The sequence below is a fragment of the Muscardinus avellanarius genome, assembly GCF_963383645.1.
Source record: "Muscardinus avellanarius genome assembly, chromosome: 10".
Classification (NCBI taxonomy): domain Eukaryota; kingdom Metazoa; phylum Chordata; class Mammalia; order Rodentia; family Gliridae; genus Muscardinus; species Muscardinus avellanarius.
The window spans coordinates 87,824,599-87,838,001 of NC_137796.1; the positions used below are offsets into that span (position 1 = coordinate 87,824,599).

A 13,403-nucleotide genomic window follows, 5' to 3' on the forward strand; every position below is an offset into this window, starting at 1 on the left:
GGGCATTCTACCACCAAGCACACCCCCAGCCCTATTTTTTATTCTTTATTTTGAAACGGGGTCTCACTGAGTTGCAAAGGGCCTCACTAAGTAGCTGAGGCTGTCCACAAACCGCGATCCTCCTGGCTCAGCCTCCCAAATGCTGGGCTTACAAGAGTGCGCCACCACACTCAGCTTGTTTCATTCTTAATTTTATCAGGAAAATGCCTTTACTGTTCCATTTTTAGGTATAATAAAGATTGACTATAATTTAAAAAGGAAACCCTTTAACATGAACATACTAGTAATAATGTATATTTTCCTAACACAGAACCAAGAAATCAATCTATTTGGAAGAAGGATGGATCATGAAACTTTATTAAGGATTTCTTTGCCAAAGGTTTATTCTAATCACATTTACAGTACATAAAATATCATTTCCTTGTTGAAAGAACAGAAACTCTGGCCATTGTACTGATTAAGACAAAAGCCTCCTGAAGGAGCCAAGAGTCCTTATGCATAGAATTTGACCAACATGAGTTAACTTCAAAAACTCAATTCAACAACCTACTTTAAAGATCTGCAGGAATCTCAAGATCAGCTTTTTTGGGAGGCTGGTATGCATATTTTATTTAACAAACGTAGTATAGAACTAAAAGAACGGTGTATTTCCAAGAGAATTAAGACTATGTATACCTGGGATTAGCACCTAGAAAATAAAAAAAGAAGGGTGAAAGCTTTCTACTGAAACCATCCAGGCCGGTTGCTCTAGGAGATTCTCACTGGCATCTGACAGGAACTTGTTACCTTTCATGTGAGCTTGGTGACCAGGCAACTCAACGGCTCCATGTCCTCAGTGGTTTACAACCGTAGATGCGCCATGGCTGACAGATCTGCGTGTAAATTTAACTAAAGGATGAAGCGTTTTACTCACCCTAGTTCTACTTCAAGATGACTACACTGCTCATTTGTAGTGAACTCCTAGGAAGGTACTGGGAGAGCCAGGGAACTTTCTTAACTGCTTGTGTGACGTGGCACCCTGGGAAGTCACAACTGCATAAGGATACCGATGACCTGTAGAAGACTGGAAGAGTTGCCAATGTCATAATTAAGTTATGAAAAGTTCCATGAGAATTAGGAAAGTTTCCTAGTGCAGGAAGCTACTGAGCCTCAGGGAATGAGAGGCCTTAAGATCATCCTGTGCCCCTGATGTAGTGTTCTTTGGTTACATTGTGTTACTATGAGAAGGATAACTCCCTTGCTTACAAAAGACAGTGGTTTTTCTGTGATTCTGCCCCCAGGAAATATTTGACAAAGTATGGAAACAACTTTTCACAGCCGTGCTGGGACTGCTGGCATGTTGTGGGTTCACAGGCAGGGATGCTGCTAGCTAAACATCCCACAATGCACAGGCCAGCTCCCCACCCCTGCAACAACAAGTTCTCAGGCCACAGATGTCTATAGGTACCAAGGCTGAAATATTCTAAACAGCCAAAGGTTTAAGGACACGTGACTAGGCTGTCCAGAGTCAGAAGTACACCAGGGAGGCTGTGGGGAAACCCGACCATACACCACTAGGTAAAGACTCACTGAGCGAGCGGGGAGAGGGGCTGGAAGCGTGGCTCAGTCCTCGGTCCGCTCTGCCCAAGGGCAACTTGATGTGACCTAAGAACAGCTCTAAACCTTGGTGTCATAACCTCTGACTACTGGAGCCCAGAGCGAGGGTTGACGTACTGTTACAGAGGAAGTCCACGTCTTAAGGGGAACATGGATAAGCACTTTTTGATTCATTTTAGTGGGCAAACCAAGTAAAAGGTGCTAAAGGCAAACATTCAATATACTTCATTTTAAACTAAAACAAAAAATTACACAAAATGCCATGCATAGTGGACACTATTTCTTTTTTTTACATATTTACAATTTTACATATTTACTTATCAATATATCTTCTGTCTTTACAATTATAAAATTATTTCAAACTTTGGGACAATGGTAACATTGAATCCCTTAAACATGTACTTTGTTGCATTTAACTTTGCCTTTAGAAGGCAAATTATTTACCCAAAACCAAGCCATAGTGAATGCCACTGAGGAAGCACAGAAAATAAATGGATGAAAAAAGATAAACTTTTTATACAAGCCTTAAATGAATCTATTTCAGTAATTCAAATAAATAGTACTTTATTATTTACTAAGCTTCCCCTGCCAGGAAACAAAACAAAACAAAACAAAAAAACAAACCTCACAAATTGTACCTTAAGAATGCTCTGACAATTATAAGCAGTTATAGTCTAGATCCCAACTGTGGAGTGTAGTAGGGCTGCCTACAATTCAGCTCAAATACTACCCACGTGGATGACGATCATCCTGCATAGACTTGAGGTTGCAACGGTGGAGGAAGTTTATCATTTTCAACATTTTCAGAGTCAATAGCTGCTAATGGTTGATTTGGGGGCTTGATTTCAAGTGGGTATTTCTCCACAATGTCTTGAACCTCTTTTGCGATTCCATCCGTCCAATCTATCAAGTCTTTCTCAAGTTTCTTGGCTTCATTCATGATCCTTTCCTGTCGCTCATTCAACTGAGACAGGAGATCCAAGTTCTTATACATCTGCTTAACCCCTAAACACGCATCTGGAGACCAACTCTCAGATTCTTGCTTCCTGGGAGAGGTCTGGCCAGACATGTAGCGATCGAAATCCTCCTGACTTAAATTCAAAGACTGGGCATCTAATTTCTCAATGAAAGCCACGGCACAGCACTGCAAAAAGAAGAGAATGTCATTACAGTAAGATTAGGAAAACTATGAATACTCAAAACAGATTAAAAAAATCTTGCCATGGAAAATTCAAAATGGAAGCAAAAGTAGATAAATTAATGAACCACCATGTACTTTAGATTAAAAAATCAATAACTCAGAGCTGGGTATGGTGGCACATGCTTGTAATCCCAGCATTTGGGAGGCTGAGACAGGAGGACTGTGGTTCACGGACAGTCTTAGCTACTTAGTGAGGCTCTTTGCAACTCAGTGAGACCCTGTTTCAAAATAAAGAATTAAAAATAGGGCTAGGAGTATAGCTCAGAGATAGAATTCCCCTGGGTTCCATCCCCAGTACTGAAAAAAAAAAAAAAATCATTACTTGGGCAGGGGATGTAGCTCAGTGCTACAGCAGTTGCCTAGCATACATGAGGCCCTGAGTTCAATTCCATAGCTCAGGGCCAATCATATTTCCTTTATACTCCCAGGAGCTCCAGAGCCAAGGGGGCAGCCTCCTTGGCACATCATGAAACCAATCTCTCCAGAGGTCTTGCTAGGCCCTCCATTCAAGCTAGTCCAAGCCAGGGCACAGGCAGCCAGGGGGTGTGGATCCTCGAGGTGCTGGGGGGAAGCACCGATCTTTGGTCCTCAAAAGAGGTACAGTACTGGGAACTGAATCCAAGAGCATTCTACATCCAAGCTCTATTCCCTCAGCCCTCTTTATTTTGAATCCTTTTTATTATCTCACTAAGTTACTGAAGTTGGCCTTGAACTTGAAATCCTCCTGTCTCTGCCTCGCAAGTTCTGGGATTAACAGATGAATACTACCAGGCACAGCCATATTTTAACACTAAGTGATTAAAAGAAAAAAAAAATCAGACAACCTGAGTTAGAATTTTCACCTGTCACTTAATAGCAACAGTGTGTGATCCTGAGAAAGTTACCTGAGCTCTCTAACATTTCTGCATCTGTCAAATGGGGGAAATAGCCATCCCAACTTACTGTGAGAATGAAGCAGCAGAATACATGTGACATGCTTGGCCCACAGGCCTGCACTAGCTCATCAGTAAATGGAGGGAATTGCTAGCATAGAAATGCTGGGCACATGCCCAACTAAACAGATACCTGCCAACCTGACTTTCTTTCTTTCTTTTATTTTTTGTGGCACTGGAGATAAAACCCAGAGGAATTCTCCCTCTGAGCTACCCTCCTCCTTCAAGCCCTATTTTATTTAATTTTATTATTATTTTACTTATGTACTTATTTATTTTGGTAGTGGGGATTGATCCCAGGGGTGTTCTACCTCCAAATACACCCTCAGCCTATTTTTTATTCTTTATTTTGAAACAGAATCTAAGTTGTTGAGGGCAACACTAAAGCTGAGGCTGGCCATGAACAGCAATTCTCAGCTTCCCAAGTACTGGGATTACAAGTGTGTACCACCATGCCTGCCTTATTTTTATTTTGAAACAGGGTTTCACTAAATTGCTGAGGGCCTCACTAAGTTGCTAAGATGGCCATGAACCTGTGACCCTCCTGTCTCTGCCTCTCAAGTACTGAGATTACAAGTGTGTGCTAATGTGTCTGGCTTCTAGTCATATATATATATATATATATATATATATATAATTTCCCCATTACTGGGGATGGAACCCAGGGGCATTCGACCTCCGAGCTATGCTCCCTGCCCTATTTTTTATTTTGAAACCAGGTCTCACTGAGTTGCCGAGGGCCTCACTAAGTAGCTGAGGCTGTCCGCGAACCACGATCCTCTGGTCTCAGCCTCCCAAATGCTGGGATTACAAGCGTGCGCCACCACGCCCGGCTCATAGTTTCTTATATTGACTAAATTGTTCTATAAGGACAACATACCACTTCACCTTTTCATAAGAAAATCATTTAAGATAAAACAGGGGAAAATGGTTTTTAGAATAGCTGTGAGAAAAGAGCTTGTGAGAAACTCATTCCCAGTATCCTACATTAGTACTCAGTAACAAAACAAATTATGTTTTTAAGGAACATTCTGTTATCTGTTACATTTGACTCATCTAAAGAGAACAGCCCTCGGGTCTTGCGTGTGTGGAACCAGAGGCCTTCTGTCCCTTGGAGAAAGGAGTGTAAGATGACCCTGATGTCCCAGGCTGAGGTAAATGGACACACGGCACTCCCCAGCAGGAACAGGGAATACTGGAAGAGGAAATAACCATTTTCTTTTTTCTTTCCTTTTTTTTTTTGCGGGTCTGCGGATGGAACCCAGAGGCATTCTAGCAGGGGAAGTCATGCGTTCCAAAAAAATCGATCAGGTCAGGCTGGAAGTGGTGGCCCACGCCTGTAATCCCGGAACTTGGGAGGCTGAGACAGAAGGACCACAAGTTCAAGACCTGTCTCAGTAACAGTGAGGCGCTCAGCAGCTCCCATAGGCCCCCAAGGTACACCCCTCACATCTCACCAGGTTGGTGAAGTAGTAGCCGTCCTCTCCGGTCATCAGTCGGCTCGGGTTGCAGAAGCGTGTGATGTACTGGATGTTGGACTGCAGGCGCGGGGGGTTGCCCTTCAGCACGATGTAGATGAGTGTGGGCAAGAAGTCATCGGCTGAGGCGGGCTCATTCTTGGTGATCTTGATGGCATTGAAGATGTGCTTGCTGCACCTCGTGATACAGGCCAACTTGTCTCGAGGCACACGCTTTGAATCCATTTCAATAATATCTGCTCAAAGCAGAAAAGACAATGCTACCCATGGGGAAATGGCCATATAAAAGAGGCAACAGGATAATCATTTAAAAAAATCTATTGTTGTGCTGGGCGTGGTGGCGCACGCTTGTAATCCCCGCACTTGGGAGGCGGAGACAGGAGGATCACGCAGGTTAGAAGCCAGCCTCACTGGCTTAAGAGACCCTGTTTCCAAAAATAAAATAGGTCTGGGAGTGTAGCTCGGAAGTAGAAGGGCTTCCAGGAACCCCAGTACCACACACACACAAAAATCTATTGTTAACTTAGTACATGAAAAATTAAAATTTTTTGGCCATACTGGGGATGGAACGTAGGAATACTCTACCACTGAGCTACACCTCTAGCCCTATTTTTAATTCTTTATTTTGAAACAGGGTCTGAATTCAGAAGACCTCACTAAGTAGCTGAAGCTGGCTGAGAACCATGATCTGGGATCACAGTTGGGTAATGCTGGCAGTACATAAAAAATTTAGACCCCAGAAGAGTAAATACAAATTCATGCTCACAGAGAGCAGAGCCATGCATCGGGCATTATACAGTACATTCTACACATGTATTACTTTCTTTTTCTTTTTTTTTTTTTTGGTGGTACTGGGGGTGGAACCCAGAGGCTTTCTACCTCCGGGCTATACTCCCAGACCTATTTTATGTTTTATTTGGAAACAGGGTCTCACTAAGTTGCTGAGAGCCTCACTAAGTAGCTGAGGCTGGCTTTGAACCCGTGCGATCCTCCTGTCTCAGCCTCCCAAGTGCTGGGATTACCAGCGTGCGCCACCACACCCGGCAACATGTATTACTTTCAATCCTCAGATCATGCAGTGGCTATTATTATTGCCTACTTTTGTGTGTGTAGCATTAGGGATTGAGCTCAGGGGCATTCTACCTTGAGCTACACCCCCAGCCCTATTTTATTTTATTTTGGGGTGCTAGGGATGGAACCCAGGGACATTCTACCTCAGAGCCCCACCCTCAGCGCTGTTTTTTATTTTTTATTTTGAAACAGGGTCTCACCGAGTTGCAGAGGGCTTCACTAAGCAGCTGAGGCTGTCCGTAAACCACCATCCTCCAGTCTCAGCCTCCCAAATGCTGGAATTACAAGCGTGCACCACCATGCCCCACTCCTATTTTTTATTCTTTATTATGAAACAGGGTATAAGTTGTGGAGAACCTCATTAAATAGCTGAGACTAGCTGCGTAACTGCAATCCTCCTGTCTAAGCCTCCCAAGTACTGGGATTAGAACTGTGCCCCATCACCACACCTGGCTCTAGGTTTTTGTTTGTTTGTTTTTGTGGTACGGGAGATGGAACCTAGGGGCATTCCACCTCTAAGCTACACCCCCAACCCTATTTTTTAATCAACTAATTAATTCATTCTTTTTTTTTGTGGTATTGGGGATTGAACCCAGGGGCTTTCTACCCTCGTATATATTACAAGCATATGCCACCATGTCCGGCTTATTCTTTATTTTGAAACAGGTTCTCAACTGAGTTGCAAAGCGTCTCACTAAGTAGTTGAGGCTGTCTGCGAACCACGATCCTCCTGTCTCAACCTCCCAAATGCTGGGATTACCAAGCCTGGGAACACCTCCTATTTAGTCCAGAATTCCCTGACCCCATGGACCGCCAACATTCATTGCACACCCTACTCATCACACATATGTTTGTCATTAGCAGGGCTTGGTGGATACACCTGTAATCTCAGTGCTTGGGAGCTGACACAAGAGGGTCGCAGGTTTGAGGGCAGCCTCAGCAAGTAGTGAGACTCTCATCAACCTAACAAGACCCTGTTTCAAAATAAAAATCCAGCTGGGTGTAGTGGCACATGCTTGTAATCCTAGTACTTGGGAGGCTGAGACAGGAGGATCGGGGTTCGTGGGGTCAGCCTCAGCAATTTGTGAGGCCCTCTGCAACTCAGTGAGACCCTGTTTCAAAATAAAGAATAAAATAGAGAGGGGAGTGTAGCTTGGAGGTAGAATGCCCCTGGGTTCCATTCCCAGAGCCACAAAAAAAACAAAAAACAAAAACCGCTCATCATCAGCTGATACCCCACACAGGTGAGAGTTGGCTTTAATAATAAATAATACATGCTGTTTTGGCTGGGAGGAAACTGGTTTTTCAGATGCGAGCGTGTGGCTTCTAGATCTAGTAGCTTCATGGAAAAGGTCTTCTGATCAGTAAGATTTTTCTCCTTGAATCTGACTAAAAGTAAAACTATAGTTTCAGTATCTCTCAAGGGGTTTTAAGATCATGTTGATAGAACAAAGATTTCAAAAGTATGGGTTTTTTTTTTGGTGGTACATAGGATTGAACCCAGGGGCCTTTTACCTCCGGGCTACACTCTCTGACCTATATTTTATTTGGAAACAGGGTCTCTTAAGCTAGCTAAGGCTGGCTTCGAACCTGCGAGATCCTCCTGTCTCAGCCTCCCAAGCACGGGGATTACAAGTGTGCGCCACCATGCCCGGCAAAAAAATATGTATTTTTTAATGTTCATGTTTTAGGCTTTTTCCCCCAGTAGCCATTAGAAAAACAAAACAGAAACACAAGGGTGGACTGGCCATCCTGGTGTGACGTGGGCCAGGGACGTGCTTCTTCCTGCTCTCACTCTCTGCAGAGATCACTGCTGCCGCCTTGATCCGCTTCACCCCCTCTGCCCTTGCCAGCGTTCTGTCAGCCTACACGCCTCAAAAGCCTCCTTCACTCTTCGTCTCCCACAATAGAGACGATCATTTTAGAAGCTCCAAATGCCAAGACTGGAACCAAGAGGAAACAGGATGCCTCTTTTCTCACGGATCTGTCCTCTAGAGATAGACATCCACTAAAATGAAAAATGCTTCTTTTGGTATATTTATAAGTAAAAAAAAAAAAACCTCAAGAGTGCTAATTAGTAGCACATGGATAACTTGGGGAAATTTAATATCGCCATTCTTAGGAGCATGGTTACAGGCTAGCATCCTCTCTGATTACTTTTGTACTTAGATATATTTAGATTAGAAAGAAAGCGATCATGTAACCTTCAGTCTCACAGATAGGAGAGAAAGGCCAAGAAGCATATCTGTCTGCCTGTCTGTGCGCTGTACACTGAATTCAGGGGCATTCTACCTCTGAGCCATACTCCTAGCTCTTTTTATTTTAAAACGAGGTCTTGCTAAGTTGCAGAGGACCTCACAAGGTTGCTGTAGCAATCCATCAACCTGTGATCATCCTGTCTCAACTTCCTAAGTACTGGAATTACAAGCATGCATCAAGAGACCCCGTTTCATAACAAAAAACAGAATCAGGTTGGAGGCGTGGCTCAGAGGTAGGACGCCCCAGGTTCAATCCCTAGTGCCACACACACAAATTATTTTGATCCTGAACTTCTACTACCAGCAGACCTCTGAAACCCTAACTCAGCTGGCTTGAGAGAAAGCCTTCACTTCTCAAATTCTTCTAACAAACGCTTGATATAGTAAAATCCTCTTCTCTTTGTCTTAGTTTTACTTTTATATAAACGTGTTGGCACTTGTAATTTCTGGTCTCACAATGTCTATTCTGTGGTTTTTAGAAAAGGTACTTAATATAAGCTCCTGTGAAATATTCTAAATAAACTAGTGGGTCATGAACTTTCTATTAAGAGTCTTGGGAGAAAAAAAATAATAAACAGAAAAACCTAAGTACTAGGTCCACAACGAGGCTTTGGAAGGTCCCCACCTTCAATGTCTTACAAAGTCCCCCGAGCACAAGGCAGAGTTAGGGGTAGGATAGGAGGCAGAAATATTCTATTCCCTGACCTGTGGTAGCCTAGCAGAAAAACTGGGAACAGTAAAGGCAGTATTTAGCTAGACCAATGGGACTTTACCTTAGAACTTGTGCAGGAAACTCTAGAGAATGGTTTACTTAATAACAAGAGCTGAAATGTGAAAATACACAAAGAGAAGCAGAACCTGAGTACGGGGAAGAATCGCACTCCCAGCAGAATGCTTGGAGTAAAGACCTGTGCTAGTCAGGTGGCGGCGCAGGCCTGTAAGCCAGTACCCAGGAGGCTGAGGCAGGAGGGCCACAGGTTTGAAGCCAGCCTCGGTGACTTAGTGAGCTTGGGTGGATCTCCGGTTCTTATAACCAAAGAAGCCTAATTAAGGGCCCCGCTTCCAAACACTGCTAACATCAGCGGACCCACTTTTCTTTAACTATATCTTTCATTAACTATATCTAAATGAGGAAGTCTCTCCAACTCCTCCCCCTAATCAAGGAGAATCTGGCCAAGGCTGCCTATCCTCTCCAGTAGGAACGTTGTTTTTGTTTTGTTTTTTACTTTTGTGTTGAATTTCTGCTGTGTTATTCTTATGAATTCCAAAAAAAACCAAAAACCTTTTTTTGGTCCTAGGAATTGAAGCCAGGAGCATCAACCTGAGCCACACCCCCAGCCCTTTTTTTCATTTTGAAGCAGGGTCTCACTAAACTGCTGACGGTAGTCTCCAACCTGTGATCCTCCCATCTCAGCCTCCCAAGTACTGGGATTAGAGGTATGTGCCACCATGCCTGGCAAGAAACAAAAATCTTTTTTTTTTTTTTTTTGGAACCCAGGGGCATTCGACCTCCGAGCTACACCCCCTGCCCTATTTTTTTTTTTCTTTATTTTGAAACCGGGTCTCACTGAGTTGCAGAGGACCTCACTAAGTAGCTGAGGCTGTCCACCAACCGCGATGCTCCAGGTCTCAGCCTCCCGAATGCTGGGATTATAAGCATGTGCCACCACACCCGGCTTACAAAGAACTTAATAGAAGCCTAGACTGGCACAGAATGGCAGAGCCATATCAATCTGGAGTATTTAATCTACTATCTGATCAAACCAGAAAAAATAATACAGAGCACTCCTCTACCTCTGATTAACAACCAATCAAAGGCATTATTTTTTTTATTGTAGTACTACAGATTGAACCCAGGGGCATTCTACCTCTGTGCTACACCCTCAGCCCTATTTTTTTTTTTTTTTTTTTTTTTGTGGTGGTACTAGGGGTGGAACTCAGAGGCTTTCTACCACTGGGCTATACTCCCAGACCTATTTTTTTTTAAATATATTTTATTTGGAAACAGGGTCTCACTAAGTTGCTGAGAGCCTCACTAAGTAGCTGAGGCTGGCTTCAAACCTGTGCAATCCTCCTGTCTCAGCCTCCCAAGCGCTGGGATTACAAGCATGCACCACCATACCCAGCTCCTATTTTTTAATTTTTATTTTGAAACAGGGTCTTGCTAGGTTGATGAGAGTCTCACTACTTGCTGAGGCTGCCTGCAAAACTGCAATCTGTCCTGTCTCAGCCTCCCAAATATGAGGATTGGGCATGCACCACCACGACTAGCTCAAAAGCATCATCTTTTTTGTGTGTGTGTGGTACTGGGGGTGGAACCCAGGGACTTTCTACCTCCGGGCTATACTCCCAGACCTATTTCCTACTTTATTTGGAAACAGGGTCTCACTAAATTGCCGAGAGCCTAAGTAGCTGAGGCTGGCTTTGAACCTGTGCGATCCTCCTGTCTCAGCCTCCCAAGCTCTGGGATTACAAGTGTGCGCCATCATGCCTGGCTTAAAAACATCATCTTTGTGTTACTCTAGTTTCGCTATGACCTGGCCTCACAAATTCCTTTCCACCACCCAAAATTATGTTGAATATATAAATGCAATTGAGTCTTAAGGAATTCGTTTTAGCTGTATCTGTGTTAATTTAGTTCAGTGCTTAAGAAATGAGACTCTAATCATAAACAAAGGGGAAAGGAGTTTAGCTGCTATTCTAAATGCATCGAATTCATAGAACCAACACTCTTGCATTAACACTGCAGCTATCAACCCAAAGGGAAAAGAGGCAAACACACACCCTCAGTCCCACTGACCTGTAATTGCTTTCACCACCATATCAGACACTTCTGGAATCTCTTCATTAACAGGGACACAGAGCATCTGAGGTGTAACCCAGTGCAGGGCTCTACAAACAGAGAGAAATGGTAAAGAAGAGCTCCCAGAGTGGAAGGTGGGCTTTCACCCTGCCGTTTCTGGCTAATCAGGCAATCCTAGGCCCAGGCACATCACTGCACAGATGAAAAACTCAAGTTACGTGACAAAGCAACTATAATCCTACAATGAGACATAACTTCTGCACTCACCCCAAAAAGAACAGGAACCAATTTTTTTTTTTTTTTTTTTTTTTTTTTTTTGTGGTACTAGGGATGGAACCCAGGGGCAATCAACCTCTAAGCAACATCCCAACATCCCAGTCCTATTTTTTATTCTTTATTTTGAAACAGGGTCTCACTGAGTCGCAAAAGACCTCACTAAGTAGCCGAGGCTGTCCTCAAACCGTGATCCTCCTGTCTCAGCCAGGATTGCAAGCGTGCACCCCCACGCCTCGCTGAACATAAACCCATTCACTGGCTGTAAGGAGACTTTGCTACTAATACTGCAGAGCACTCTCTGTGAAGACTTGAGGAGAATCTACTGCTCCTTGTCCTCAGTGTCCACTGGCTCGTGTCCTTTTACTCTCTGCCCTCAAATTCTGACGCATGCTAGAGCCTATCTAAGATGCCAACAAGCACATGTTCCCTCAGCTTGAATCACGGCACACTTCCCAATCACTCCAACGCCACTCCAAAGACTCTGCTGGGCCACGTGTCTGCCTGGCTAACACCATCACCTGGACCTCGGCCGGCAGCTAGCTATACTTTACATTTGCCCAGGATCAACACACTCCTCACTCTCAATTCCTGTGCGATGGGTCTCTATTAAATAAAGATCTGCCATTACCAACCCCTTAACTGGGGCCTCATCTGGGATTTCTAGGCCCTTCCCTCCAGAGACACCTCATTATGGCCCAGCTTTGGAACTGCTCCCATAAGTAGAGAGCGGAGACTCTACTGCTCCTGGAAGACTTGATGCTGCCATCAATCTGGTGCTAGGGAAAGATGTGCCTGCAGGGATGGCTGGACCCTGCACACCAGGGCAGGCGAGGGAGCGGCGCACCCACTACCTTGACATTCACAGCTGCCTGCCTGACCAGAGAGTACAAGGAAACTAGAAAACCAGTTGTTTTGTTTTGTGGAAGTTTTGGAGATTTGAAATAACCTCAAACATCACACACGATTCCTATCTAAAGCTGCCTGGAGTCAGATGTACAGGCAATATCACCACATGCATTTTCTGACAGCATGGAGGGTTACATGTTAAACATGCTGGGTACTTTAACTGTTACTGTCTCAAGGCTTGAAAGGCAAGTGCTGACTTTTTCCACAAAGTGTTTTTCTATTAGTAGGTAGTAAATATAAGACAAAGCAAAACAAGCACCTAATCCTCTTTTGAATAGCAAGATCTTTCTTCTCATCGTCGGTAGTTTCTGGGCAGAACACATATTTATACAGACGCGTCATGATGTACTTTTCTACCTGATCCATCATCTTCTCAACTCTTTCTGGAGGCACTGAAAAACACAAATGGATATAAAAGCTCAAGAGAAGGACAAACATTTTAAACTAAGAAGTTGTCTTCACAGCACTTTCTACATCACAAAACCAACTAATTTAAGTCAGGCATGGTGAAAACACACTTGTTATCCCAGTATTTGGGAGATTGAGACAGGAGGACCGCAGTTTCATGGCCAGTGCTGGCTACTTAGTGAAGCTTTCCAACAGCTTAGTGAGACCCTGTTTCAAAAGAAAGAAAAAAATAAGGCTGGGAGTTTAGTTTGGAGATAGAATTCCCCTGGGTTCAATCACCAATACCAAAAATAAATAAATAAATAAATAAATAAATAAATAAATAAATAAATAAATAAACCAGCCAATTTACTAGACATACATTAAACACACCAAGAAAAGAAGGCATAAAGAAGTCACATTAAGCCGGCCGTGGTGGCACCTGCTTGTAATTTCAGTATTTGGGAGGCTGAGACAGGAGGATTACAGGTTCTC

At 43.6% G+C, this 13,403-nt stretch overlaps 1 protein-coding gene across 4 annotated transcripts in view; it reads right to left on the minus strand.

The window, feature by feature from the left end:
• Window positions 1–2,341: 2,341 nt before the first annotated feature.
• The window catches only part of RABGEF1 (RAB guanine nucleotide exchange factor 1), a gene marked incomplete at both ends in the record, with an annotated part of 33,004 nt that continues 21,942 nt past the window's right edge, over window positions 2,342–13,403 (minus strand). For all 4 annotated transcript variants that reach the window (XM_080702794.1, XM_080702795.1, XM_080702793.1 and 1 more), the window contains 4 exons: window positions 2,342–2,740; window positions 5,187–5,443; window positions 11,337–11,428; window positions 12,781–12,913. In XM_080702794.1, the coding sequence (XP_080558920.1) occupies window positions 2,342–2,740; window positions 5,187–5,443; window positions 11,337–11,428; window positions 12,781–12,913 (881 nt within the window). The remainder of the gene's footprint in view (window positions 2,741–5,186; window positions 5,444–11,336; window positions 11,429–12,780; window positions 12,914–13,403) is intronic.